Here is a 24,825-nt window from a genome sequence, read left to right as displayed (position 1 = left end):
AATGAATTAATGAATTAATTAATATTAATTTATATAATTACCTAACTTAGTTGAATTTTGTTTTAAATTTTAAATCTTAGGAATATATAAGAAGAATTAAATCTTTTGAAAAATGAATATGTTAGTGGCAAAAGGTTATAGCAACAACCCATCCCATGAAACGACTGTCGTCCTGCGGGGGAAAAAAAAAAGAATATGTTGATAATTATATAAGGCAAATGATGATAATTAAATATCATATTAAATAATACAATAAGAAGGAGAGTTTTTACCTAAGGAATAAAATTGTTACAATGTGATATTATATTATGCTAATTAATTAATCGATCATAATACGTACATTACCTCAATTTCCACACTATTATATCTAATATAGGATGAAATGTAAAGATTCATAAAGTTGACGATGTATACAAAGACTTTATAATTGTAACTAGATTGATGCGATCTAGTGGTTGCTTTCACGCCAAGAAAAGAATATACAAGATGTACGACCGCCTTAATCTCATGATCCCTTTCTTTCTTTTACTTTAATTGCTCTAGATGTCTAATCGTCGCCTAGCCCTTCTTTATAGTTGTCCTCCCATCTCTAAGATTTAGCCTTCTACGTAGTCCTTATCTTTTTTTATTAACTATTTATATGTATTTGTTCTATTTGCTTTGTATATTTATTTTTAAAAATATATATACTGAACTAAAATATAATATCATTCAATTCAAACGGTTGTATCATCAGTCGATCCTATCATAGGAGCTCTTATCTTTGCCCATAATGCCTCTCTACATTAAGATTTTGAACTGCTTTGGAATATGATGTCTGGCTTATAAACTATTATCTAAATAAATGATAGCTATGCCTATATATATCGACTTTTGAGATGGAATTAATTATTTTACTACAAAGATATACTTCTCAGGAAGATAAATAAATACTCTTTACTTGCACTAGGAGTCAAAAGAGTACTGATTATTGAGAAAGGGTAGTTATATGACAAATATAATCTTCCAATATCAAGGTTGTCTTTGCACTGTCTAGGCCATAATTGATTCAGCTATCTGTACTTGTCACTATCTATCTCTCCAATTGGCATTTTATTTAATTTCCCTTCTCTTCTGTTGTAATTTTTTCTATTATTGATTCACCTGACCTTCTCTCCAATTGACACTTAATTATCCTGTCTTAAAGAAGGCTGCCAAAGTTTTCAAACAAGAGTGGATGGAGATGCTAGTGATAGTAGTGAAGGTCTTCACTGTGACTCTGAGAGGGGCCACCGAAGGGAAGCCTCCATCGGGGATCGGCCGGGCGTAGCTATGTGTGTGTGCGGGGTCAAAAAAAGGTCTGGTATAAATTCTAAAATTTTCTTGACCTTTTCACAACTATAAAGAAAGTGTTTTTAACAATTAAAATCTCACTTGATAATTAATTAAGAGATGGTATGATAAATAATTATTTGATATTATATATTAAGCGAGATGGGTTAATAATGAGGTTATTATTTAATATTTTTAAATTATGAAATCTGATATTATAAAAATATTTAAAGTTAATATATTACTTTTATTATACATAATATTATTATTGAAAAAAATCCTGACTACCCTATCTCCTATTAGAAATTCAAATGGGGTTTTCTGATTTGCAAATGGGTGTTAAAAATGTTTAAGTGACAGATAAATTTTTTTTTTACGAGATCAGAGCGATCATTCAAATTTAATATTATCTGACTTAATTAATTACTTTATTATTTTTTTTTTCATGGAAGGGAATCATAAAGAACGGCTACGACTGTTCTACACAGTAAGTGAAGATGGGAGCTAGAATTGAATTAGGGTTTCCAGTTGATTGTGACATTGCGCGCAGCACGAGATAAACCAACTTCACGAGGTCTAGTGACACGCTGCATCATGTCAACTCCAACGACAAGACAGGGAAGCAAATAATGGATCTAATCTCTTCTCCAATATTATTGCAGCAGCTTTAATTAATTCTCTCCGTCTCATCTCTCTCCATCTTCTTCTTCTTCTGTTTTTCTACTTCGTTTTCAGTATTTGCTCTTGTTTTAGAGATCAGATCAAGAGGATCGATCTACTGGCGAACAGGTGGTGGGCAGGGAGCGTGGCGATGGCCGGGGTCGACCCTGCCGCCGTCGCCACCTCCTCCCTCTCTCCCTCTCGCCACCTCCACAACCCCAATCTTGACGCCGACAGCTCCCCCACCACAAATAACGAGGCCAGCGCTGACAACGAGCAGTCGGCAGGCGGCCTCGAAGCAGGCAGCGACAGCGGAGGCAGAGGTGGAGGCCGCCGCCCCCGCGGCCGCCCCGCTGGGTCCAAGAACAAGCCCAAGCCGCCGGTCGTCATCACCCGCGATAGCCCCAACGCGATGCGCTCCCACGTGCTCGAAATCGCCGCCGGCGCAGACGTCATGCACGCCCTCGCCTGCTTCGCCCGCCGCAGGCAGCGTGGCGTCTCCGTCCTCAGCGGCAGTGGCGCGGTCGCCAACGTCACTCTCCGCCAGCCTGAGGGCGACGGCACCGTCGTCGCGCTCCGCGGCCGCTTCGACATCCTCTCCCTCTCGGGTTCCTTCCTCCCCGCTCCCTCGCCACCGGGCGCCACCGGGCTTGCCGTGTGCCTCGCCTGCGGACAGGGGCAGATCGTGGGGGGAACCGTCGTCGGCGAGTTGGTGGCCGCCGGGTCTGTGATGGTCATAGCCGCCACCTTCACTAACGCCACCTACGAGCGGCTCCCGCTGGGCGACGATGAGCTCGAGGCGACTGCTGACGACGCAGGGGGCGTCGACGGCAGCGCGCTGCCGCAGCCACCTCATGGTGGACTGACGGCCGTAGATCCACCGCCCTCGTCTGCACCGCACTTCAACCTGCCGCTGAATCTGCTGTCCAACAGTAGTCCGATCGCACACGAAGTTTTCGCCGGCAACCCACCGGCGTGGGTTTCCGCAGCAGCTTCTCGGCCACCGCCCTATTGCTGATGCTACAACAACTTGATACACATCCTTCTCTACTCCTCGCATACAAGCTTTTGATTCGTACTCATGTTGTTAATTATAATTCAGTAGCAGTACAAACTGTTGGATTTAGCTTCTTGCCATATTTTAAATCAATTAATGCAACCAACTTAGTGCATGCATGTTGTTCTAACACAAAAAGTTTGCAGCATGCATATAATTTGTAATCTTAAACATCAAGTACGTTTTGTGCTGTTTCTTAGCTAAAATTTTCATCTTTCCTTTGTTCCTCTATAATACTTCAACTGTAAATTAAAGCATGCATCTACAGATATTATGTTATTATATTCTCCAAACTTCAATCTCAAGAAGGGAAAACTTTTAATTTGTACCTAAAATAATTGGATTGGACCTCTCATGGCTAGAGGAAAAAAGATAAATAGGCTATTAGGTAATGGCACCATAATAATAGTGAATGGTAGGTTGAAGGTTGAAAATTACAAACCTACATAAACTTGATCTTGTCACTTTTCACATCCCAAAATTATATATTTTGGATTGTCGGTCGAAATATTACTCTTCAATTCAGTGTATGTAATGACATGAGATTGGGATTGATTCTGCAACTTTGTTTAGTAGTTTTAGTAGTTTTGGCTTTATACCTCTGGATGATTAGCTATAAATAATTTAAGACACGGAAAGATTAATTAACTGCAACCTCTAAATTATCCTCACAAATAACAAATTAAAGCAGCTTCCCCGATTTTCTGGGAAAGCAACTCGTTTGAGATTATTTTTTTCTAATATACCAAAAAAAGAAGGTGAATTATCTGCCAACTATGATTATTTTGATGACTGTTTTATTAATAATGGAACAATTAAGGTGATGCCTGCCACATTAGCAGTCCCTCACAATCGTCCTACATCATTATTATTGAAAGAGAGCTTAATGAAATTCTCAATTAATTTTGACACCTGATCACTATAATCATTATCTCATGTACTAACCAATTGATCTAGTCCTAAGATCAATGGTTAACTCCTAATTTTGTAAAAGATGAAATCCGTCATACTGTTAATCCTCCAGCCTTGGGGCCAATACTTACCTCTCAATTTTATAAAAGATGAAATCAACCATCCTATTGGTCCCTTAGCCCTAGGATCCAATGCTTACCTCCCAATTTTGTAAAAGGTGAAATCCATCACCCTGTCAACCCCCCATGACTCCCCCACATTATTGGGAAAGAGAGGAAATCAGGAAATCAAAGTTAGTCATCATATGAGAGTGTAATTTCTCAATTTTTATCGAGATTCGATCCTTACTCCATTCTATAATCAATTTGACTATGTGGAAGCGCTCTCGCCAACGCATCCCTAGGTCAACACGGAGGAGATAAATCACAGATGATTACAAGTTATTAGTGTAGGTGGCTAAGGTATAGGAGAAAGCTTATTCGAGCGCGTCAAATTTTGACTCTAAAATTTTATGTAATAATACTCCATATCTTAATCATCACATCACTTTGAGGGACTCAATACTTACCAGCCAATGCAACTATGTATAATGAATCTCCATTAGATTAATTTAGTTATTTCTGTTAACCAATTTGTGTAAATTCCTCCCAAATACCACTTGATATATCGTTCCTTTTGAAAGTGTAATTTAGTAAAATATGTTTTTTTTTACCATTACGACACTCCAGAGTGAGTCTCAGAGCATATATCTTAAGTTTTAGATGTAAAATATGAGACAGGTTCGTTCAGTAATTTTTGCTCATAATTGCTTAATGATATTTCCTCAACTCTTGACATAAAAATTAAGAGCAGATTAAAACTCCTCATATGTCAATATGAACGATGTAGATTTATCAATAAGTTATGCCTCCAAACTGTTTAATGATCCGTACTTCACAAACTAATATAAGATTCAGAATTCCACTGTTCAAAGAACGCACATTAAATTCCGGATAAGTTTTATAATACAACTAAGTTCATATAATAGTTCGACAAACCAGAGAAAAATTTTAAATAATTTTGTTAAATAGATTCTATTTTCTCTATAAAATATTACAATATTTTTTATTTTTCTAAAATAATAATTTTTTAGCTTGAAAAAAATAAATGGAAAGGAAATAAATTTTAAAAGTTAACGATAATCTAGATGCGGTAGTTGAGTTTGTAACTATCTTTTTTTCTCAATAAATAAAAATGCCCCAACAGTTTTCACAAACACAAAGTCCACAGTGTTCTCGATTCCTCCTAATTTTATCTGTCGAACACCTCCAAAATCAACAACAGCTACAACTAGTGGCGAGCGAGCCTCGCGCTCTCACCACCACACTTCCACTACTTTCCCCCTGCAGCGACTCTACCGGCGTCCAATCTGAACGCAATTCATGCACAACACTCGCCATTAACTCAACCAGCGCCGTTGAGTCCTCACCCGCCATCCGAAATCTGTGGCGCTCAGAATCTATGGAAGATGATCCACAAAATCCATCGCAAAACGCAGCTACGAGTCGATAAATTGGCCTCCATTTCCCAACACTCGGGCAATCTGGTGGTTCTGCTTCGACTTATCCTGTTGTCTATCAGAGATGGCGGCCGTGTCCACTCTTGGAGTCGTGAACATAGTACCGGTACTCTCTCTTTCTTCTTCCATAATCAAAGTATGAATTTGATCAGTTATTCAGAGTTTGATCGAATTGAGTGTGTTTTTGGGGCAGTTGAGTCGAGCTGGCTCCGGCGGTCAGGTACCAACCACCTCCTTCTTCGGCAGCAGCCTAAAGAAGGCCAATCTAACGGTTCCTCAACGGAAATCCTCCGCCAGCTTCAAAGTGCTCGCTGCAGACCTCGATGAGTCGAAGCAGACCTCCAAAGACCGGTGGGCTCACCTAGGCACTGACATCTCCGACGACCAGCAGGACATCACCCGGGGCAAAGGCCTGGTCGACTCGCTCTTCCAGGCTCCCATGGGCGACGGCACTCACATTCCCGTCATGACCTCTTATGAATACATCAGCCAGGGCCTCCGCACGTAATTAGAAGCAAATTTGATCAACGATTTCTTCGTTGTCACTCAATTGTTTGTTGGTTTGCTTCAGGTACAACTTGGACAACACCAAGGATGGCTTCTACATTGCCCCTGCTTTCATGGACAAGCTGGTGGTGCACATCACCAAGAACTTCATGAACCTCCCAAACATTAAGGTAACCGATTGACTACTTGATTCGATCTCGAATCTGGTTTTGGCCGTTTTCCTAATTAATTAGGCGCGTTCTTAGGTTCCCCTCATTTTGGGTATCTGGGGAGGCAAAGGGCAGGGGAAGTCCTTCCAGTGTGAGCTTGTGTTTGCCAAGATGGGCATCAAGTGAGCTTTGCTCTTTTCTTATCTGATTAGATAATTTTATGGGCTGAAATTATTTCTGGTTCCCCTGCAGCCCGATCATGATGAGCGCAGGAGAGCTGGAGAGCGGTAACGCCGGCGAGCCGGCTAAGCTGATAAGGCAGCGGTACCGTGAGGCTGCTGACCTCATCAAGAAGGGGAAGATGTGCTGCCTCTTCATCAACGATCTCGACGCTGGCGCCGGCCGGCTCGGAGGGACCACTCAGTACACCGTCAACAACCAGATGGTGAACGCCACCCTGATGAACATCGCCGACAACCCCACCAACGTGCAGCTCCCTGGCATGTACAACAAGCAGGAGAATCCCCGCGTGCCCATCATCGTGACGGGCAACGACTTCTCCACGCTCTACGCGCCCCTGATTCGCGACGGGCGTATGGAGAAGTTCTACTGGGCGCCGACGAGGGAGGATCGCATAGGCGTCTGCATTGGCATCTTCCGAACCGACAACGTGCCCCAGGAGGACATCGTCAAGCTCGTCGACACCTTCCCCGGCCAGTCCATTGGTAAGATTCGCCAATTAAATCATCAGTTATGCTGCGGTTTGCTCGAAGGAAGGACAATCTCAACTAAATCTCAAAAACATCGTAGACTTCTTCGGGGCTCTCCGAGCGAGAGTGTACGACGACGAGGTGCGGAAGTGGATCGCGAATATCGGCGTGGACAAGGTGGGGAAGAAGCTGGTGAACTCGCTGGAGGGACCGCCCACGTTCGAGCAGCCGCCGATGTCCCTGGACAAGCTGATGGAGTACGGGAAGATGCTCGTGCAGGAACAGGAGAACGTGAAGCGGGTGCAACTGGCCGACAAGTACTTGAGCGAGGCCGCTCTCGGCGACGCCAACGCCGACGCCATCGACACCGGCAGCTTCTTTGCTTCCGCCACTTGAGTTTCACAACTCGTGGCGGAAGAAGGTTAGTTGCATAAAATCATTGTCTTTATACTGATTATTATTCTCTCATAATGATACAAAATAAGATGGATTATGGAATTGGTGCAGGGGAATTAGAAGTCAAAGCCACCTGCATGAAGACAAATTACAAGTGCCCTTTATATTTATTCAGACTTTTTTTCCCTTTTTTTTAAGCTGTGGAAGGGTTTAATATCATTGTCTTCAGTTTTTCCTTTTTTCTTAGACCAAAAAAAAGTTAGAAATTTCTATCACTCTGACTGATATTCAATACAGAGTTTCTGAACTCTCAAAATATTATAATAGGTCAAATTGAGTTATTAGAAGTTTTTGCAGACACAAGGACTTGATTAGTTCAGCGCCAACTAAGAGCGTTCTGAGTTCACAGAAGGACTTGTTTTAGCTACGAACTACAATGACTTGTTTGCCCTATTTTTTGGTAATTTTTTTTCGCAATATTTAGGGACATTTGAACTCAGGACTTTGTAATATAATTGTTATTAGCTGCGAATTTAATTAACATGGTCGCTAACAATAAATTTTAGCTACGACCACTAATTTATAGCTAATATTCCGTCACTAATAAACAAAGTTAATACATGGAAACAAAGTAGGCAAAGTTATATTTATTGGTCCACTTATTTTTGCTGCGACCAAATTAAACCTCAAATTCCATCATATCCTCAAGCAATCCTGCTTGCTTCAGGAAGATCTAGTTTACTTCATGAAGGATAATCGTATCTACTGTAACCTGTCACAGTGAGGGATGAACTAAGCATCAGAATCAAGAACAAAGAGGTCGAGCAAATTTGTCAAATTAATTAATCAACAGTTTTAATCAATGAATTGACTTACTAGGGTCGTCGTGGACGATGCGGCCAGTACCATTGAAGTAGCAGTTGATGTCTGCGACGTCGACGATGTAGAACTAGGCATTCATGGCGTAGAATGCCTGCTTGAAGACGTCCGTGGAGTAGCACAGGCCGTCTACTTGTATCGTGCTGCAATTCGCTATGTCACCCCCGCAGGCAAACTAGATGTTCACTTGAAGTTTCTCTGTTGTCGCTCATGGATTGACCACGTACCATAACCTTACACCTGACGAGATCGTCGCCGCTAATGTTGTCTGTCATATTCATTAATTTGCTCATCAATTAAATAAATCTTATGGCACGACATAGAGTTCAAAACATGGGAAGAATATTCTAAATGGTTTTAATTTTGATCAAATAATCAAATGACAATTATTTATTTGTTGACATGAGTTTACGTTTATGAGAGAGAATCTCACTCAATCATTCGTTAGGCACGAGAGGAGGAAGAAAGAAAAAAGTAGACTTGTGGCCTTCCTCGTCCGTCATTGTTGATGAATTTGAGAGGCTCGAAATAGCGCTATTTGGAGCGGGAGGAAATAAGAAAGGTAAATAATTAAGAAAAAAAAGTGTTCAAGCAAAAAGTATTCGCCCGGTGAAGGTTAGAAAGTACTAATTATATTGTAATTAATTTTAAATTTAATTTATAACTGAATGATGCAAATAATAATTATACATTAATATTTAAATAAATTTTTGACTGAGTCCTGCCCCTAAGGACATCTCCCATAGTAAACCTAAAAAATTAAGTTTATTTTTCCCACATCGAAAGTTATAAATCTATTAAGGCCATCACAATAATAAATCTAAAAAGTAAGTTTATTAGGGCATCTTAATAGGAGTTTATAACACGAGTTTTATACTATAAACCCTACCTCCACTGTATGAGATATATATATATATATATATACCTGGGCGACGTTTTGTACGTAACCGTGAGCGACACATAGACGTGGTGTTGCCAGTTCGATTTTCTTACAAATAAAATATTCATTTTATTCTCTCTCCCCTTCGGACCTCAGGTCAAAACTTTAGCGGCGGAAATTACCCAAATTAAAATCTCCCTCCTCGCTCTCTATCTCCTCCTCGCTCCCGCCGTCTCCCTCACCGCTCACTCTCTCTCTCTCCCCCTCGCTCCCGCCGTCTCCCTCGCCGCTCGCTCTCTCTCCCTCGCTCCCTCCCACTACAAAAAAAATCAGCATTAGAGACGGAATTTTCCGTCTCTATTCCGTCGCTAAACTAGATTAGCGACTGATTAGCGACTGAATAATTGCGTCGACACGAGTTTTGTCGCTGACCGTATTTAGAGACGGATTTTTAAATTCCGTCGCTAATTAGAGACGGAATATATATTCCGTCTCTAAAATATAGCGACGAGAATTTAATAATCAGTCGCTAACCATAGAATCCGATCTCTAGTTTCTGTCTCTAATTAGAGACGGAATATTAAAATTCCGTCTCTAATTAGAGACGGAAGTTTAATGGTCCGTCTCTAATTAGAGACGGAATATTAAAATTCCGTCTCTAATTAGAGACAGATGTTTAATATTCCGTCTCTAATTAGAGACGGATGTTTAATATTCCGTCTCTAATTAGAGACGGATTTGTTATGTTCCGTCGCAAGTTATCGTCATTTCAGACAAATTCAGGTCACTCAGCGACGGAAAATTATAATTCCGTCGTAAGGTATCGTTATAACAGTAAATTCCAAAGTGAAATTAGAGACGGAATATTAAATTTCCGTCTCTAATTAGAGACGGAATTTTAATATTCCGTCTCTAATACCTGGAAATTTTAGCAGCACAATTTGATTTCTACAATTATCCTTGTTTACATTTCATATCAATCTAGACCATCACATACAATGGTTTCCAAATAACACAATACATACACAATTAGACAATGACAATACAAAATAATATATGAATGCAAATATCAAACCAAGTATCCAATCCAAGCACACTACATTCTTACAACATCTCCAATAATAATAATACAAACACAAAACTAAAACTAAATATCCAATTAAAAAACAAAGATAATTATCCAAACATCTCTAACCATAAACACCTGATTGTATAGTACTACAACATCTGAAATTAAAAAACATAATACAACACCTTCTAGCAAAGAAAATCCAATCCTAAGCTAGCGAGTAGTAATCAATCCTGCAAAAATGTTAATACGATAGATTAATAATAAAACAAAGAATAAACTAGTACACAATTATGTGTAACATATTAAATTTAATATTATGAATTTATTTTACATACTTGAGTGCTAGTTTGGATATACGATGATGGTGTCGTATAGATATCAATGTTCCTGAAAAGATATAATACAATGTTAGACATAGTTTCATTAGTGAACAAAAAAAAATTAAAAAGTTAAACATCAAGATACCTATGGCAATCTACGGATCAGGGGGATTATTAGGGTCTTGAGTCTCCTGAGAGGCAAAACGATGTGGCGTTGCACTCATTTGATCCAAGAAGGCTTGCATATCTCGCCCAATTTTCTCAAGATCCAATCGGGATTGTCGCTCTGCTCGAAAATCTGCCTCCAAGTTTGAGAGACGAGTCTTCAAATCTGCGTTTTCTTGCTCTAAGACGTCTACTCTAGCAGATGATTCGGATGCACTCGATGATGTGCTGGGACGACCCCTGGCCCTAGGAGTCATCGCCTGATCATATACAACTCTCGCCTGGGCCCCAAGACCATAGAGGGTGGAGGTCTTTTTCCTTCCACCAACCACATCATAATAAATTTCATTTATCTGGTCAGTAGATAAAATCTGCTCCTCACCTCCCTCTAAACTAGGCTGAGACGCCTGTGCCACCCTAGCCGCAATTTCCTCCTATTTGCATAAAAAAATATTATCAGATATTTACTGAAATGATAGATAATCATTGTTAATAGTTAAATATATTCAAGTATAGATTCTTACGTCTAATGCCGACGATCGACGATCTATAAAGTTGCCATCTTTTGACTTGTGTGTCTTCGTAAATATCTCCCAACAAGTAGGAGGTCGCTGTAGATCATGTTCCTGAATATTAAAAGATGTAAATATTTCCAGTGGTATGTTCTAGGTACAAAACTCTTATAGAATTTTAAAATTACTAACTCACCAAGTCTAAGGCATGCTCGACGATCGATCGGGATCCAGCGGTATGTTTTGTCGCTCCGGTACTAGGGCCAGCCAACTCACTCCTTCTATTGGCTCGAGCTATCATTGCATTTTCCTGCCATCTGTCTGCAGCCCAAATGGCTCTCCATGCATCCCAAATGTTCTCAGGTACATAGGATGGTTTTATTCCCTTTTGTCTTGCTTTGTATAACATGTCTTTGTATAGTTTGGCACAAGCTGCGTTCCAGGTAGCATAAAATTCTGCCTCGTGCTCTGTCTCCCAAGTATATCTTTTCTGCAATAATATGTTCACAAATTATTATAAAAATATAATAAAATCATGATAATTAAAATGACTTACCAAAAACTCATCGTAATAAAATTGCTTCATATCCGGGTCTACCCGCTTCCATGTAGTACCAGCGGGACTAAATCGCTCTTTAAATTTTGAGGTGATGTATGCAGCTACTCTATGACCATCTGGGGTAAAACTGCATTTAACAAATAAAATTAAATAAATATGTTAACAAAATAAATGCAGTGAATAAGACTAATAACACTAATACTTACCAACCCCCGATAATCCGTAGAACAATCTGGCCACCAGCGTCAGACATGTCTATATCTGTAGAATTACATTATAACACATACGCATGCACACTATTTTTTATCAAAAATAATAATGACTAATAGAGTAAGACAAGTGATATAACCATGAATATTTAGATCTAAAATTTAACTTAACAATGCTTAACATGAAGATATAACAATTTTAATCGTTAACATTTTGTAGATCCTCCTCACTAGACTCTGTTAGTTCAATAAGTTCCTCGCTGCTGGATATTTCTTCATCATCTATTTCCTCATAAGGTACATTAACATCTACAAGTAATTGAGATGTTGATTGAATCTGAGAATCTACTGAATATATCTCCATCGTATCATCTTGAAATGCATCATGGTTTTGGTTCATGATAGAGTTGGGCATTTCTATGGTAGAGCGTGGCTTTGTTCGAAACTGCTAACCATTCACTAGCTCTTCTCCTCTTCGTGGGATATTCAAGATAGAAAACCTGCCCCGCTTGTATCGCAAAAATGAAAGGTTCATACTTGTTGAAGCTTTTGTTTGCATTTACCTCAACTAAATTGTAGTTTGGATGTATTCTGGTACCTGTTCTTGGAGTCGGATCATACCAAGAACATTTAAATAACACACATCTTTTGATGGGTAAAGCAGGATATTCAACTTCTATGATTTCTTCAAGTCTCCCATAATAATCAAACTCAGAATTATTGTTGTTGATAGATCCTTTCACACAAACACCGGAATTGAAAGTTAGTCTGCGTGAATCCCGTTGTGTTACGTGAAATTTAAAACCATTAACATAGTAGCTAGAGTACACTATTATCTTACGGAGAGGTCCAGATGCAAGATTGATTATCCTGGAATCTTGCACATTAGATATTCTTCGATCGGACACCTATAACAATAGTAGAATATAAAATAAACCTCTGATAATTTAATATGGATGTAAGAAATTAAAATTATGCTCTAACTTACATAGATTTGAAACCATAATGCAAATTCCGTCTCCAACTTTTCAGCTATCTCACTTGCACGAATTGATGGATTTTGTACTTGTAGTTGTTGTTCATACAAGCTGAAAAATAAGGTAATTTTAAGAAAAATACACTATCGGGAAACAACTTATTTTTTGATAAATGTTTGATTCAAGAAGTCAACTTACTTTATGTAGGGTTTGACTTCATCACAGTTTAAGAGTATGTATGTCCTCGCAGCATGATATTCTTGTGGAGTTAACCATCTAGAAACAGATGCTCCCATTGGCTTGCCAGGAAACTTGAAAATAGAAAGCATAGATGGGTCTATAGGTCGTGCATCATCTGAATTTCTAGGACACTTGCGATGTCTGGTTTTTACATTATCAGAAAAATAATAGGAGCAGAATGAGGATGCTTCTTCAACCAGATAAGCATTACAGATTGACCCCTCAACTCTAGCTTTGTTACGAACATTATTCTTTAATTTCCTTAAAAACCGTTCGAATGGATACATCCATCTATACTGGACAGGACCAGCTATTCGTGCCTCGTACGCTAAATGTACTGGTAGATGTTCCATTGAATCAAAAAAACTGGGTGGAAAAATACGTTCAAGCTTACATAGTATAAGAGGAATGTCTGTTTCTAGTCGAAGCATATCATCCATCATAATACACCTCGCAGTCAAATCTCTAAAATATAGACTCAATTCTGTGAGTGCTTGCCAAACATTTTGAGGAAGTAAGTCATGAAAAGCTATTGGAATAAGTCTTTGCATGAATACATGACAGTCATGACTCTTCATTCCAAACATCTTTAACCTGTTCATATCCACGCATCGAGCCATATTCGAGGCATACCCATCTGGAAATTTAATTTCTTTCAACCAATTACATAAAACTTGTTTACCGTCTTTGTCCAATGTATAACAAGCCTTTGGGAATTTATTGGTTGTTTCATCCTGATGCAACTCTGGTCTGCTAACTAGTTCTTTTAATTCCTCACGTGATTTTGCAGTGTCTTTAGTTTTTCCATGCACATTCATCACAGTGTTAAAAATATTATCAAAGAAATTTTTCTCAACGTGCATTACATCTAAATTATGTCGAATAAGTAGATACTTCCAATATGGTAGCTCCCAAAAAATACTCCTTTTCTTCCAACCGCACTTGCACTGCCTAACAATGTATTTATTTATCTCATCAGAATTAGTCTTAGCTACTGGTAGAAAACCATAGTTGTCTATTTGGTCAAGGATTTCTTCACCTGACTTGACTGTTGGAGGAAGTTTTCTGACTACAACATTCCTGATGAAATTTTTCTTATTCCGCCTGAAAGGGTGATCAACTGGTAAAAATTTACGATGATTATCAAACCAAGATATCTTCCCACTGCAGGGTAATGAAAATGCATCAGACTCTGTCATGCAGTATGGGCATGCTAATTTACCAGCCGTGCTCCATCCCGACAACATTGAGTATGCTGGAAAATCACTGATTGTCCATAATAATGCAGCATGCAATCTAAAATTAGTTTTGCTTGCAACATCATAAGTCACTGACCCTACATTCCATAATTCATTCAACTCGGCAATCAGAGGTTGCAAGAAAATATCAATCTTTTCTTTTGGATTAGTTGGCCCTGGAATAAGTACAGTAAGGAACATGAATTCATCTTTCATACACATCCATGGCGGTAAGTTGTAAGGTGTTATTATAACTGGCCAAGATGAATATTGCTGTCCAGACTGACCAAATGGTTGAAATCCATCTGCAGAAAGTCCAAGTCTCACATTACGTGGTTCCATTGCAAATGAGGAAAATGTTATATCAAGATGTTTCCAAGCAGGCGAATCACAAGGATGACACATTATACCTTCTTCGTGCACATGCTCGTGATGCCACCTCATGTAGCTTGCTGTTGCAGTAGATGCGTACAAGCGTTGGAGTCTAGCAGTTAACGGGAAATAATACATAACTTTCCATGCAATCTTTTTATTTTTTTTCTTCCCTGGTGTTCGACTACTATGCTTATAACGAGGGTGAGTACAGATTCTGCATTCAATCAGTTCACTGTCTTCTTTCCAAAATATCATACAGTTATTAATGCAACAATCAATCTTCTCTACCGGCAAACCTAAACCTCTCACCAATTTTTTTGTAGTGTAGAAGCTATCAGGCATTATGTTATCAGTAGGAAGTAACTCAGACATCAATTGACAGATGTCATCGTAACATCTTTCTGAAAAATGATGCTCTGCCTTTATGTTCAATAATCTTGCAGTAGCTGATAATTGGGAATGACCAGATGGAATCCCTCCCCACACTTCTCTTTCACTAGCCTTTAACATGTCATACATTTGCTGAACTTCAAGTGTTGGTACATCATCTATATTTGAATGATCAACAGCGTTTATAGCGTCATAAACCATTGATTGCATTGCATTCTCATTAGATGATGATTCCCCTACATGAGTTGTGTCTGATGAAGAAGCAACCGAAGTTCCAATACGGTGAGACAAATAAGGCTCTCCATGACAATACCAGTTGTAGTAATTTGGAACAAATCCTTTTTTACATAGATGTACTTTGACAGTATCCTCATCATGGAAAGCTTTATTTCTACATTTGGAATGATTACATGGACAACGTAACGTGACACCATCCATACATTCTGGATGACTCTTCGCAAAGTTCACAAACTCTTCAACTCCAGCAAAATATTCATCTCGGATAAATCCATTTTCTAATCGATTGTACATCCAATCTTTGTTCAAGTACATTGTATCCTAATAAACATAAGATTGATTACTTAGTAAGTATATAAGTAATATAATAGAGGTACTACACATATGATTCAATATATTCAAAAACCATACCATGAATACAAAATATTAAGTATATAATTAAGAAGTTGATATTTAAATTAAAAAAAATAAAATAAAAACACATTTAGATAATTTTAAATCAATTTCATAGGTGTTATCAAAATATCATATCATAATAGGTGGCAGTCGTATGGTGTTTTATTTTTTGGTCTCTAAATCATCATCAATCCTTTCTCTTTCTTGTTTTCTTAGTTATTCAAATTTCTTCATATTTCCTCTTGGTCCTTACCTTTTGATTTTTATCCATGGATTATTAGATTTGTTTGTATGCCTAGTTTTAATCTATCTTTAATATATTAGTTTGGCTTTAACTACTGGAAGCTTTAGAAGTTACTACAATATGAAATGTAAATCCTTCCATTGACTTTCTATATTCATATCCCTATACCAAGGCCATTTTGATCATCTTTGGTTAGGTTAAGGCTATATCTATGTCTCAGTCAATGATATTCTCATATGTATTTTGATTATCTTTTTTTAAATTTCAGTCTAACTTTACAAGAATGAAAATCAAATACAATCATGTTCTAATTTTCAAACAACTGAATATCTATAAATGAATGACTGCACAAGCAATAGACAATTACATGTATTTAACCATTTTTATTGAGGGATAACTTCTCCATTAGTCAAAATCATGACAAATCACTATCGATGATAAGGTGGAACTATTTTAGGATATTTGTGCATGGTTGATGAGAACTAATTATAAACCTACAAATGGACTTCTCTACTAAAATGCACAGGTTTCTTTCATTTTGGTTGACAATCAGAAGGGCAGCCAAATTCAAAGCAACAAGCAACCTTCTCAAAAGAAACATGAATTTCACAATTAGATTTTTTCTATAAAACAGAAGTTATACATGAGTTTGCAAGCAGCAGAATCAACAAAATGAAGCATGTATTTGAGGGAATGTATTCATATATTTGTACCAGAGACCGAATTAAAAGTTTGGCACTCATACAACTTGATGCAATACGAACAAATTGTGCCACCAAAACAACTCAACTCTCAACAAATGGGGAAGCAAATAATATTATTAACTCAAGATGTACAAGGGATCCAGCCCCTTTATGTTTTGAGGAGAAACAAGAAAGGAAAAGAGAGATTGAGGAGAAAAATGAAATCACCAGCGACGTGATGCTGCTTTGTGAAAGGGATGCTGCTGAGCTTCGATGACAGGACGGGGAAGTCGTGGCGCTTCCACTATTCCTACTGGAACAGCAGCCAGAGATTCGATGACTGGACGGGGAAGTCAAGAAAGGAACAGAGATTGAGGAGAAAAGAGAAATTACCAGCGATGGAGCACACTCTGCAAGGAAGAAGCTCGTTGGCAAGGATGACGAACAGACTGCGTTGAGCCGAGTCGGAGTCTGGCAGCGACAACTGTTCGAGCGTCGGAGGAGAGGACGCCGGAGGAGAGGACACCGGGGGAGACGGAAAGAAATGCAGGAGACGGAGCTCGAGTCGGAATCCAGTGCCGACAACTATTCGAGCGCCGGAGGAGAGGAAATGCAGGAAATGGAGAGGCCGAAGTGAAGAACCCGTGCCCTAAATCCCAATCATAGCGACGGAATTAATAATTCCGTCGCTAGTTAGAGACGGAATTAATAGTTCCGTCTCTAATTCGCCTAGGTGGGGCTTAATTCCCTGTTTGAATAGCGAAGGAATAAATATTTCATCCCTAATTAGAGACGGAAACAAAATATCCGTCTCTATTTAGAGACGGAATCAAAATATCCGTCACTAATTTTTACAGATTCACTCATTTAAAATTTTAAAACAGCGAAATTAGAGACGGAAGTATATTTCCGTCTCTAATTAGAGACGGAATTATATTTCCGTCTCTAAGTCCGTCGCTAAATGATAATTTTCTTGTTGTGTCCGTCTCCGGCGTCCGGCTCCGGCCGACCTCGCGCTCCTGCCAGGAAATTTTAATATTAAAATCTCCCTCGCCGCTCGCTCTCCCCCTCGCTCGCTCCCTCCTTCAACGTCCTCCGTCGAAATTCGTCCCTCGCGCTCCCAGCAAGAAGGTTTCTCTGACGTCTTCAATCGCACAGCTGCTGTGAGATCCTACCACCTCACTCCATTTTAATTTGTTAATCCACACCGCTATAGCCTACAAAAATTGGTCTATCATAATAGCTAAAATAATTGTATAAAGATGCACCGCGCCTTTGCTTTGGTTCTAAACGTTGCATCAACTACTTCGCAGGAAACCGTCCTTGTAGCAGCTCATCTTGGATTGGTCGTTGTAGAAGGTCAAAAGGAATTATGCTACGACGTGGAAGGCCGACAACTGCAACAACCGCCTGCTCTATATTGGACCTTCCTTTGCTGCGACAAGGTGTAACAGCTATATGGAGAGGTAGCTGCTACAACTTATAGCAGTTAACTCTCCGTGTAGCTGCGACACCTTGTAGCAGCTAACTTAGTAAGTCATGTTTCTAGCAGCCCTATTTTCTAGCAGAGATTAATCCAGTAGCCATAGTTTTCCTATTGTGTATATCAACTTGATTCAAAAATCATTTTTGCTTAGTCTTGCAGTGCCATGCTTTGCTTTGCTACTATAGATTGATTGTAGCTGTATATATATTTGCTTTAAAATTATTTTAAATTATTTATGCTGCTGCAACGCCTTTGGTTTGCTTTGCTGGTACACGTTGAAGCAGCTACTTCGACTAATAACTTGCTACACCTGTTTGTAGTTGTATTTCATCTTGCTTAAAAAATGATAAAAAGTTATTTGTGATGTTGTAGCGCCTTTGCTTTGGTTTGCTGCCACGCGTTATAGCAGCTAATTCGACTAATAACTGATACACATTGTAGCAGTTACCTCTACATGTAGTTGCCACAACTTGTTGCAGCTAAATCGGTAAGTCCTTTTTTTAGTAGTCGTATTTTTGTAAAAGGATTAACCCTAAAAATATTTAATTGTCATCTTCCTATTTAAACTTGCTAAAAAAATTATTATAAATGATTTCCGCTGTTGCAGCGCCTTTGCTTTGGTTTGCTGCGAAGCATTGTAGCAGCTACTTCGACTAATAACTGCTACACCTTGTAGTAGCTATCTCTACATGTAGCTGCCAAAACCTGTGGCAGCTAAATCCTTAAGTCCTCTTTTTAGTAGCCATATTTTGTTCAAAGATTATGAACTTGCAAATAAAATGATTTGAAATAATTTCCGCTGCTATAGCGCGTTCGGTTTGTTTTGCTACTACACGTTGAGGAAGCTACTTCGACTAATAACTACTACAACTTGTAGCAGCTACCTCTACATGTAGCTACAACAAGCTGTGGTAGCTAAATCCGTAAGTCCTTTTTTTGGTAGACATATTTTTGTACAAAGATTATCAACTTGCAAAAAAATATATTTAAAATTATTTCCGCTGCCTGAGCGCCTTCGGTTTGTTTTGCTGCTACACGTTGAAGAAGCTACTTCGACTAATGACTGCTACACCTTGTAGCAGCTACCTCTACATGTAGCTGCAACAACCTGTGACAGTTAACTCGGGAGGTTAGCTGCTACAACGATCTAGCAGCTCTTTCTTCGTTTACGCTCCAACAAGATGTTATTCTGTATTTTCAACAAATAATAGTTCAGAGCAATATCTGGTTTTTATTAGGATTAATTAAATGAGGTTTAACACGTGGTAGAAGCAGCTGCAGCACGTTGAAAAAGTTAGTCTTCAGAAGTTGCTACACGTTGTAGCAGTGTGACTGACGAAATAACCTTTTCTACCCAAATATCTTTTTTCAATTATTGTGCTAATATCTATACTGTGCAATTACATTTTTACCCTCATAGGATAAAGTTTTAACCCCTAAACTCACCGCGTGACAAATATTTCGAAGGAATTTTTTGATAGTACATCGGTGCCTCACGGAGTGTTCATCAATCAACCTCACCGCGACGACTTGTTTCTCATCCAAAGCTTCGCCTCCATCGTGAGTATTGTCTTAGGGCTTCTCATTCAAAGCTTTGCCTACTTTGATAGTTTGATTTTTTAGGGTTTTGATCCGTCTCCTAGATGCTACAATGGGGTTTAATGTTTTTAGGTCACTATTCAATGAGGGTTTACTTTGAGGGAACCAAGAGGTTAAAAATAATTATTTATCTTTGCTGTCGCAGCTCCTGTCGTTGAACTGTTACAAAATGATAGAACGTGGTTAAACCCTATAGTGTCGATTGACTTCTCATTATTGTAGCAACTACTTGACACTAACTGCTACAACGTGTAGAATATTCATGTTTAGCAGCAACAAGTCACAATGAACTACATAGGAGAAATTATAGACATTGTAATGTATTAGATTATGGTTTACAAATAAGAGTGTCAAGTATCATAGTATGAGTGAAAATCAATTGCATTGCAGTGAACGCAACTGAGTATCATTAAGATCTTATGTATATTTGGTATACAGAACTAAATGGCGAGCCAAAGAACTGCTGCTTCCCGTGCATATCGCAAGAAAGTGTACTGGAAAAGTAACTACCCTCACTTCAAGGGGTTTATATCATCACTCCACATAACCGACCGACAGATGGAGATGATCAATGGAAGCATATTTGCTTGGGCAGTAGCTATACCTGAAATTGCAAATATTCGAAGCCTAATCCAAAATATGTTTGACAATTGGGACGTTCAAGCCAGATGCTTCATCTTTCAAAATAAGGAGATTAGCTTCACTAGGAAAGATGTTTCATTGATTCTTGGATTCCCAGACCAAGGCGCTGAAGTTACTTTGCAACAGTATGCAGCCACCACCCCACTATTTTTTTCAACACTTCCATAATGTGGAGTGTACACAGAAGAAGCTAGAGAACAAGATGGTCACCCTCAGCAAACAACCTCCAACTGCTGAATCCGATACTCTCTTTTGCCAATTGTTAATATTGTATTTCTTTGTTACTATTTTATTTACTACTACTAGCAGTATATCTAGATTACTAGTACAATCACTAATGGATTGTGTAGATGATTTTGCCAATTTAGGTAGGTATAATTGGTGTAAGGTTGTATATGACTATTGTTGGTTTCTACTCGGAAAACCTATTGGTTCTACTGTACAAAAATTTTGTACAAAGGTCTGAACCTTTTCCTAGCTACCATGTGTTCTTTTTAAATTAAACTTGGATCGCCTGCGGAACTTAACACGTTTGATCCTAAGTTTAATTTATTTGTTCTTTTAGATTTAGACTTGGATCTCCTGCGGAACTTAACACGTTCGATCCAAATCACCTAGGTCACAAAGACAATTAAATATCTATTTCCAAAATCGGCTTCCAGTACTGCATGGCGAGGCACATGACCTTCTTGGATATGGGAGCAACGACCACCGACTAGACAAAGCCTTTTAAGGAAATTAAATATTTAACCTTCGCATAGTAACCCCAGGTTAACCACTAAGAACAATCAAATCACAAGGAAAAGAAAAAACAAAAGAACACAACTTCGAAAACTAATTCGAAAAACTAGAATCGCATGTCTTTTGTATTTGGTATTTTTACAAAGAAACAAAACTAACATGATGCGGAAAACTATTATTAGTTATAACCTTCTTTGTGAATAATGACCTCTTGATCTTCTACCGTATTCCTCTTCTAATCTCGGACGTTGTGTGGGCAACGATCTTCCGAGATGAGGACCACCTAGCACCTTCTTCTCCTTCCTTCAAGTTTCGGCCAAGCACAAAACAACTCAAAAGATGAAGAACTTTTTCCACCAACCAAGCTCCAAGGGATGCAAGCTTTCTCTTCTTCTTCTCCAAGCTAAGATCCAGCCACCACTTGATCTCCAAGAAGGATGAGAGATTCGGCCACACCAAAGGAGAGAAGAGAACTTGAAGGGGCCGGCCACACCAAGGAAGAAAAGAGGGAGAAAATAGAATAGAGGTTGTTCACCTTGAAGGCACCCAAACCCCCTCTTTTATAATCCTTAGCTTTGGCAAATAAGGAAATTTAATTACAATAAAATTTCTTTAACTTTCCTTGACATGAATTAATTAAGAAAAATTAAATAAAATTTCCTAATAACCCATGTCATGGCCGACCACCTCATGGAAGAGCAAATAAGGCAATTTTCAATTAACCAATTAAAATTCCTTATTTATTTCCGAAAATTTTTAAAAAATAAAATTTCCCTTTAAAATCCCTTCATGGTTGATAAAAAGAAATTTCTATAATTTTAATTTTTCAACATGTGAATAATTTACAAAGAAGAAAAATAAAATATCCTTTCAATCTACAAATAAGGAAAGAGATTTAATCTCTTTTCTTAATCTTTTGTAGAAACTTATAAAGAGATATTTTAATTTTTAATCTCTCTTTTAAATTATATCTTCCACATAAGAAAATTTTAAAATTAAAATTCTTTTCTATTTTAATAGGGTCGTCCACCTAAGCTTGGGTTCAAGCTAGGGCCGACCACCCATGGACCAAGGCTTGGCCGACCCTAGCTTGGTTCTCAAGCTAGCTTGGCCGACCCCTACAACATGGGTATGAAGGTGGGTATAGGTAGGTATAGTACTCTATAACTAAGAGGCTACGATAGAGATTGAGAGGAGGAATTGGTTTTGGTCTCCCGATAAAATTAAGCATCCTGTGTTCGCCCCGAACACACAACTTAATTTTATCAATAATAATTCATTCCGCTAGAGAACTATTATTGAACTACCACACGAATCCCAAATTACATTTTTGGGCTCCTTCTGAGTGTGTTAGTCTCCCTGTGTTTAAGATGTCGAATGTCCACTAATTAAGTGAGTTACTGACAACTCATTTAATTAATATCTTAGTCCAAGAGTAGTACCACTCAACCTTATCGTCATGTCGGACTAAGTCCACCTGCAGGGTTTAACATGACAATTCTTATGAGCTCCTCTTGGGGACATTATCAACCTAGATCACTAGGACACAGTTTTCTTCTATAATCAACAACACACACTATAGGTGATATCATTTCCCAACTTATCGGGCTTATTGATTTATCGAACTAAATCTCACCCATTGATAAATTAAAGAAATAAATATCAAATATATGTGTTTGTTATTATATTATGATTAAGAGCACACACTTCCATAATAACTGAGATCTTTGTTCCTTTATGAAGTCAGTATAAAAGAAACGACCTCTAATGATCCTACTCAATACACTCTTAGTATACTAGTGTAATTATATAGTTAAGATAAACTAATTCCTAATTACACTACGACCTTCCAATGGTTTGTTCCTTTCCATCTTGGTCGTGAGCTACTGTTTATAATTTATAAGGTACTGATAATATTATCTTCTGTATGTGACACCATATACTATGTTATCTACAATATAAATTAATTGAACAACTACAAATAAATGTAGAAAAATTTGACCAAATGTGATTCTTTATTCAAAATAAATGTCTACAAAAGCTTAGGCTTTCAGTATACACTCTAACAATCTTCCACTTATACTAATGACTAAGCTGCCGTATCTGCTGCCATACATCTGATTCTCATCCCCTCCACATACCGATTGAAATCTTTTGCTGGAAGGGCCTTAGTGAAAGGATCTGCCAGGTTATCTGCTGATGCAATCTTGGCGATGACAACTTCTCCTCACTTCACGATATCTCGTATCAGATGGTACTTGCGCTCTATATGTTTACTTGCCTTATGGGCTCGTGGTTCCTTCGAGTTTGCAACTGCACCGCTATTATCACAATAAATTATGATGATTTTGGGCAAACCAGGAATCACATCTAAGTCCATTAGAAAGTTCCTGAGCCATACTGCTTCTTTAGCTGCCTCAGAGGCTGCCACATACTCAGCTTCCATGGTTGAGTCCGAAACGCATTCTGCTTAACACTCCTCTATACAATGGCTCCACCTCTTAAAGTAAACACATAGCCTGATGTAGACTTACTGTTATCCCTATCCAATTGGAAATCTGAATCCGTGTAACCCACAGGGAGCAAATCGTTTGCTTGGTAAACTAACATATAATCTCTAGTCCTTCTCAAGTACTTTAATATATGCTTTACCGCAGTCCAATGTCCTTGTCCAGTGTTACTCTGATATCTGTTAACCATGCCCATGATAAAACAGATATCAGGTCTCGTACACAGCATTGCATACATAAGGCTTCCTACAACCGAAACATAAGGAATTCCTTCCATGTCCTCTATCTCCTTTGATGTCTTCGAAGACATCTCTTTAGATAGAGCTACTCTATGCCTAAAAGGTAAGAAACCTTTATTGGAATTCTGTATGCTAAAACGAGCAAGGATTGTATCTATATATGAAGATTGGGATAGACACAACATTCTTTTCTTGCGATCCCTTATAACTTTGATCCCAAGAATGTGTGCACAATCTCCTAAGTCCTTCATATCAAATTGTTTGGACAACCATACCCTTACGTCCGATAATACCTTGACATTATTGTCAATTAACAAAATATCATCTACGTATAGTACAAGAAATACCACCACATTTCTGTTACACTTCTTGTATACACAAGACTCATCCGGACACTGAATAAATCCATATGACTGAATTACTTCATTAAACCGGATGTTCCAAGATCTTGAAACTTGCTTCAGTCCATAAATGGATCGAATGAGCTTGCACACTAGATGCTCTTTGCCTTTTTCAATGAACCCTTCTGATTGCTTCATATGGATGTTTTCTTCAAGACTTCCATTAAGGAAAGCTGTCTTGACATCCATTTGCCAAATCTCATAATCCATATGAGCGACAATGGATAAGAGTATCCGGATAGACTTAAGCATGGCTACCGGTGAAAAGGTCTCCTCATAATCGATTCCCTCTTTCTGAATGTACCCTTTCGCAACAAGCTTTGCTTTAAAGGTTTCTACCTTCCTGTCTGTCCCTCTTTTCCTTTTGTAGATCCACTTGCATTCAACGACTTTTACACCATCAGGTGGTTCTACAAGCTCTCAGACCTTATTAGAGTACATAGACTCTATTTCAAAATTCATTGCCTTTTGCCAAGATACTGCATCTATATCTTGGAGTGTTTCGTCATATGTTCGAGGATCAGGTTGATGTTTACCCGGGATCAAGTCTAAAGACTCTCCCAAAAACATG

At 38.5% G+C, this 24,825-nt stretch overlaps 2 protein-coding genes across 2 annotated transcripts; both read left to right on the top strand.

Moving 5' to 3' along the window:
• The first annotated feature begins 1,829 nt into the window (after positions 1–1,829).
• Positions 1,830–3,234, top strand: LOC122000969 (AT-hook motif nuclear-localized protein 23-like). Its single transcript, XM_042555493.1, has one exon. It carries the CDS (start codon positions 2,123–2,125, stop codon positions 2,987–2,989), a length of 867 nt encoding a protein of 288 aa, XP_042411427.1. The 5' UTR covers positions 1,830–2,122; the 3' UTR covers positions 2,990–3,234.
• Positions 3,235–5,445: 2,211 nt separating this feature from the next.
• LOC122000968 (ribulose bisphosphate carboxylase/oxygenase activase 2, chloroplastic-like) lies at positions 5,446–7,535 on the top strand. The gene is made up of 7 exons (XM_042555492.1): positions 5,446–5,604; positions 5,692–6,002; positions 6,070–6,175; positions 6,251–6,336; positions 6,407–6,879; positions 6,965–7,285; positions 7,372–7,535. The coding sequence occupies exons 1-6, from the start codon at positions 5,563–5,565 to the stop codon at positions 7,258–7,260; spliced, it is 1,314 nt and encodes a 437-aa protein (XP_042411426.1). The 5' UTR covers positions 5,446–5,562; the 3' UTR covers positions 7,261–7,285; positions 7,372–7,535.
• The last annotated feature ends 17,290 nt before the right edge of the window (positions 7,536–24,825 follow it).

Source organism: Zingiber officinale, chromosome 7A, assembly GCF_018446385.1.
Source record: "Zingiber officinale cultivar Zhangliang chromosome 7A, Zo_v1.1, whole genome shotgun sequence".
NCBI classification, from domain to species: domain Eukaryota; kingdom Viridiplantae; phylum Streptophyta; class Magnoliopsida; order Zingiberales; family Zingiberaceae; genus Zingiber; species Zingiber officinale.
This window is presented reverse-complemented; position numbering and strand designations above follow the sequence as displayed.

Excerpts from the sequence above, each read along its gene's own strand:
- LOC122000969 (XM_042555493.1), top strand. The coding sequence starts at position 2,123 with ATGGCCGGGGTCGACCCTGCCGCCGTCGCCACCTCCTCCCTCTCTCCC.
- LOC122000968 (XM_042555492.1), top strand. The coding sequence starts at position 5,563 with ATGGCGGCCGTGTCCACTCTTGGAGTCGTGAACATAGTACCG. Across the intron at positions 5,605-5,691 it reads GAGTCGTGAACATAGTACCG|TTGAGTCGAGCTGGCTCCGG; the intron begins GTACTCTCTCTT and ends TTTTTGGGGCAG. Across the intron at positions 6,880-6,964 it reads CTTCCCCGGCCAGTCCATTG|ACTTCTTCGGGGCTCTCCGA; the intron begins GTAAGATTCGCC and ends AAAACATCGTAG.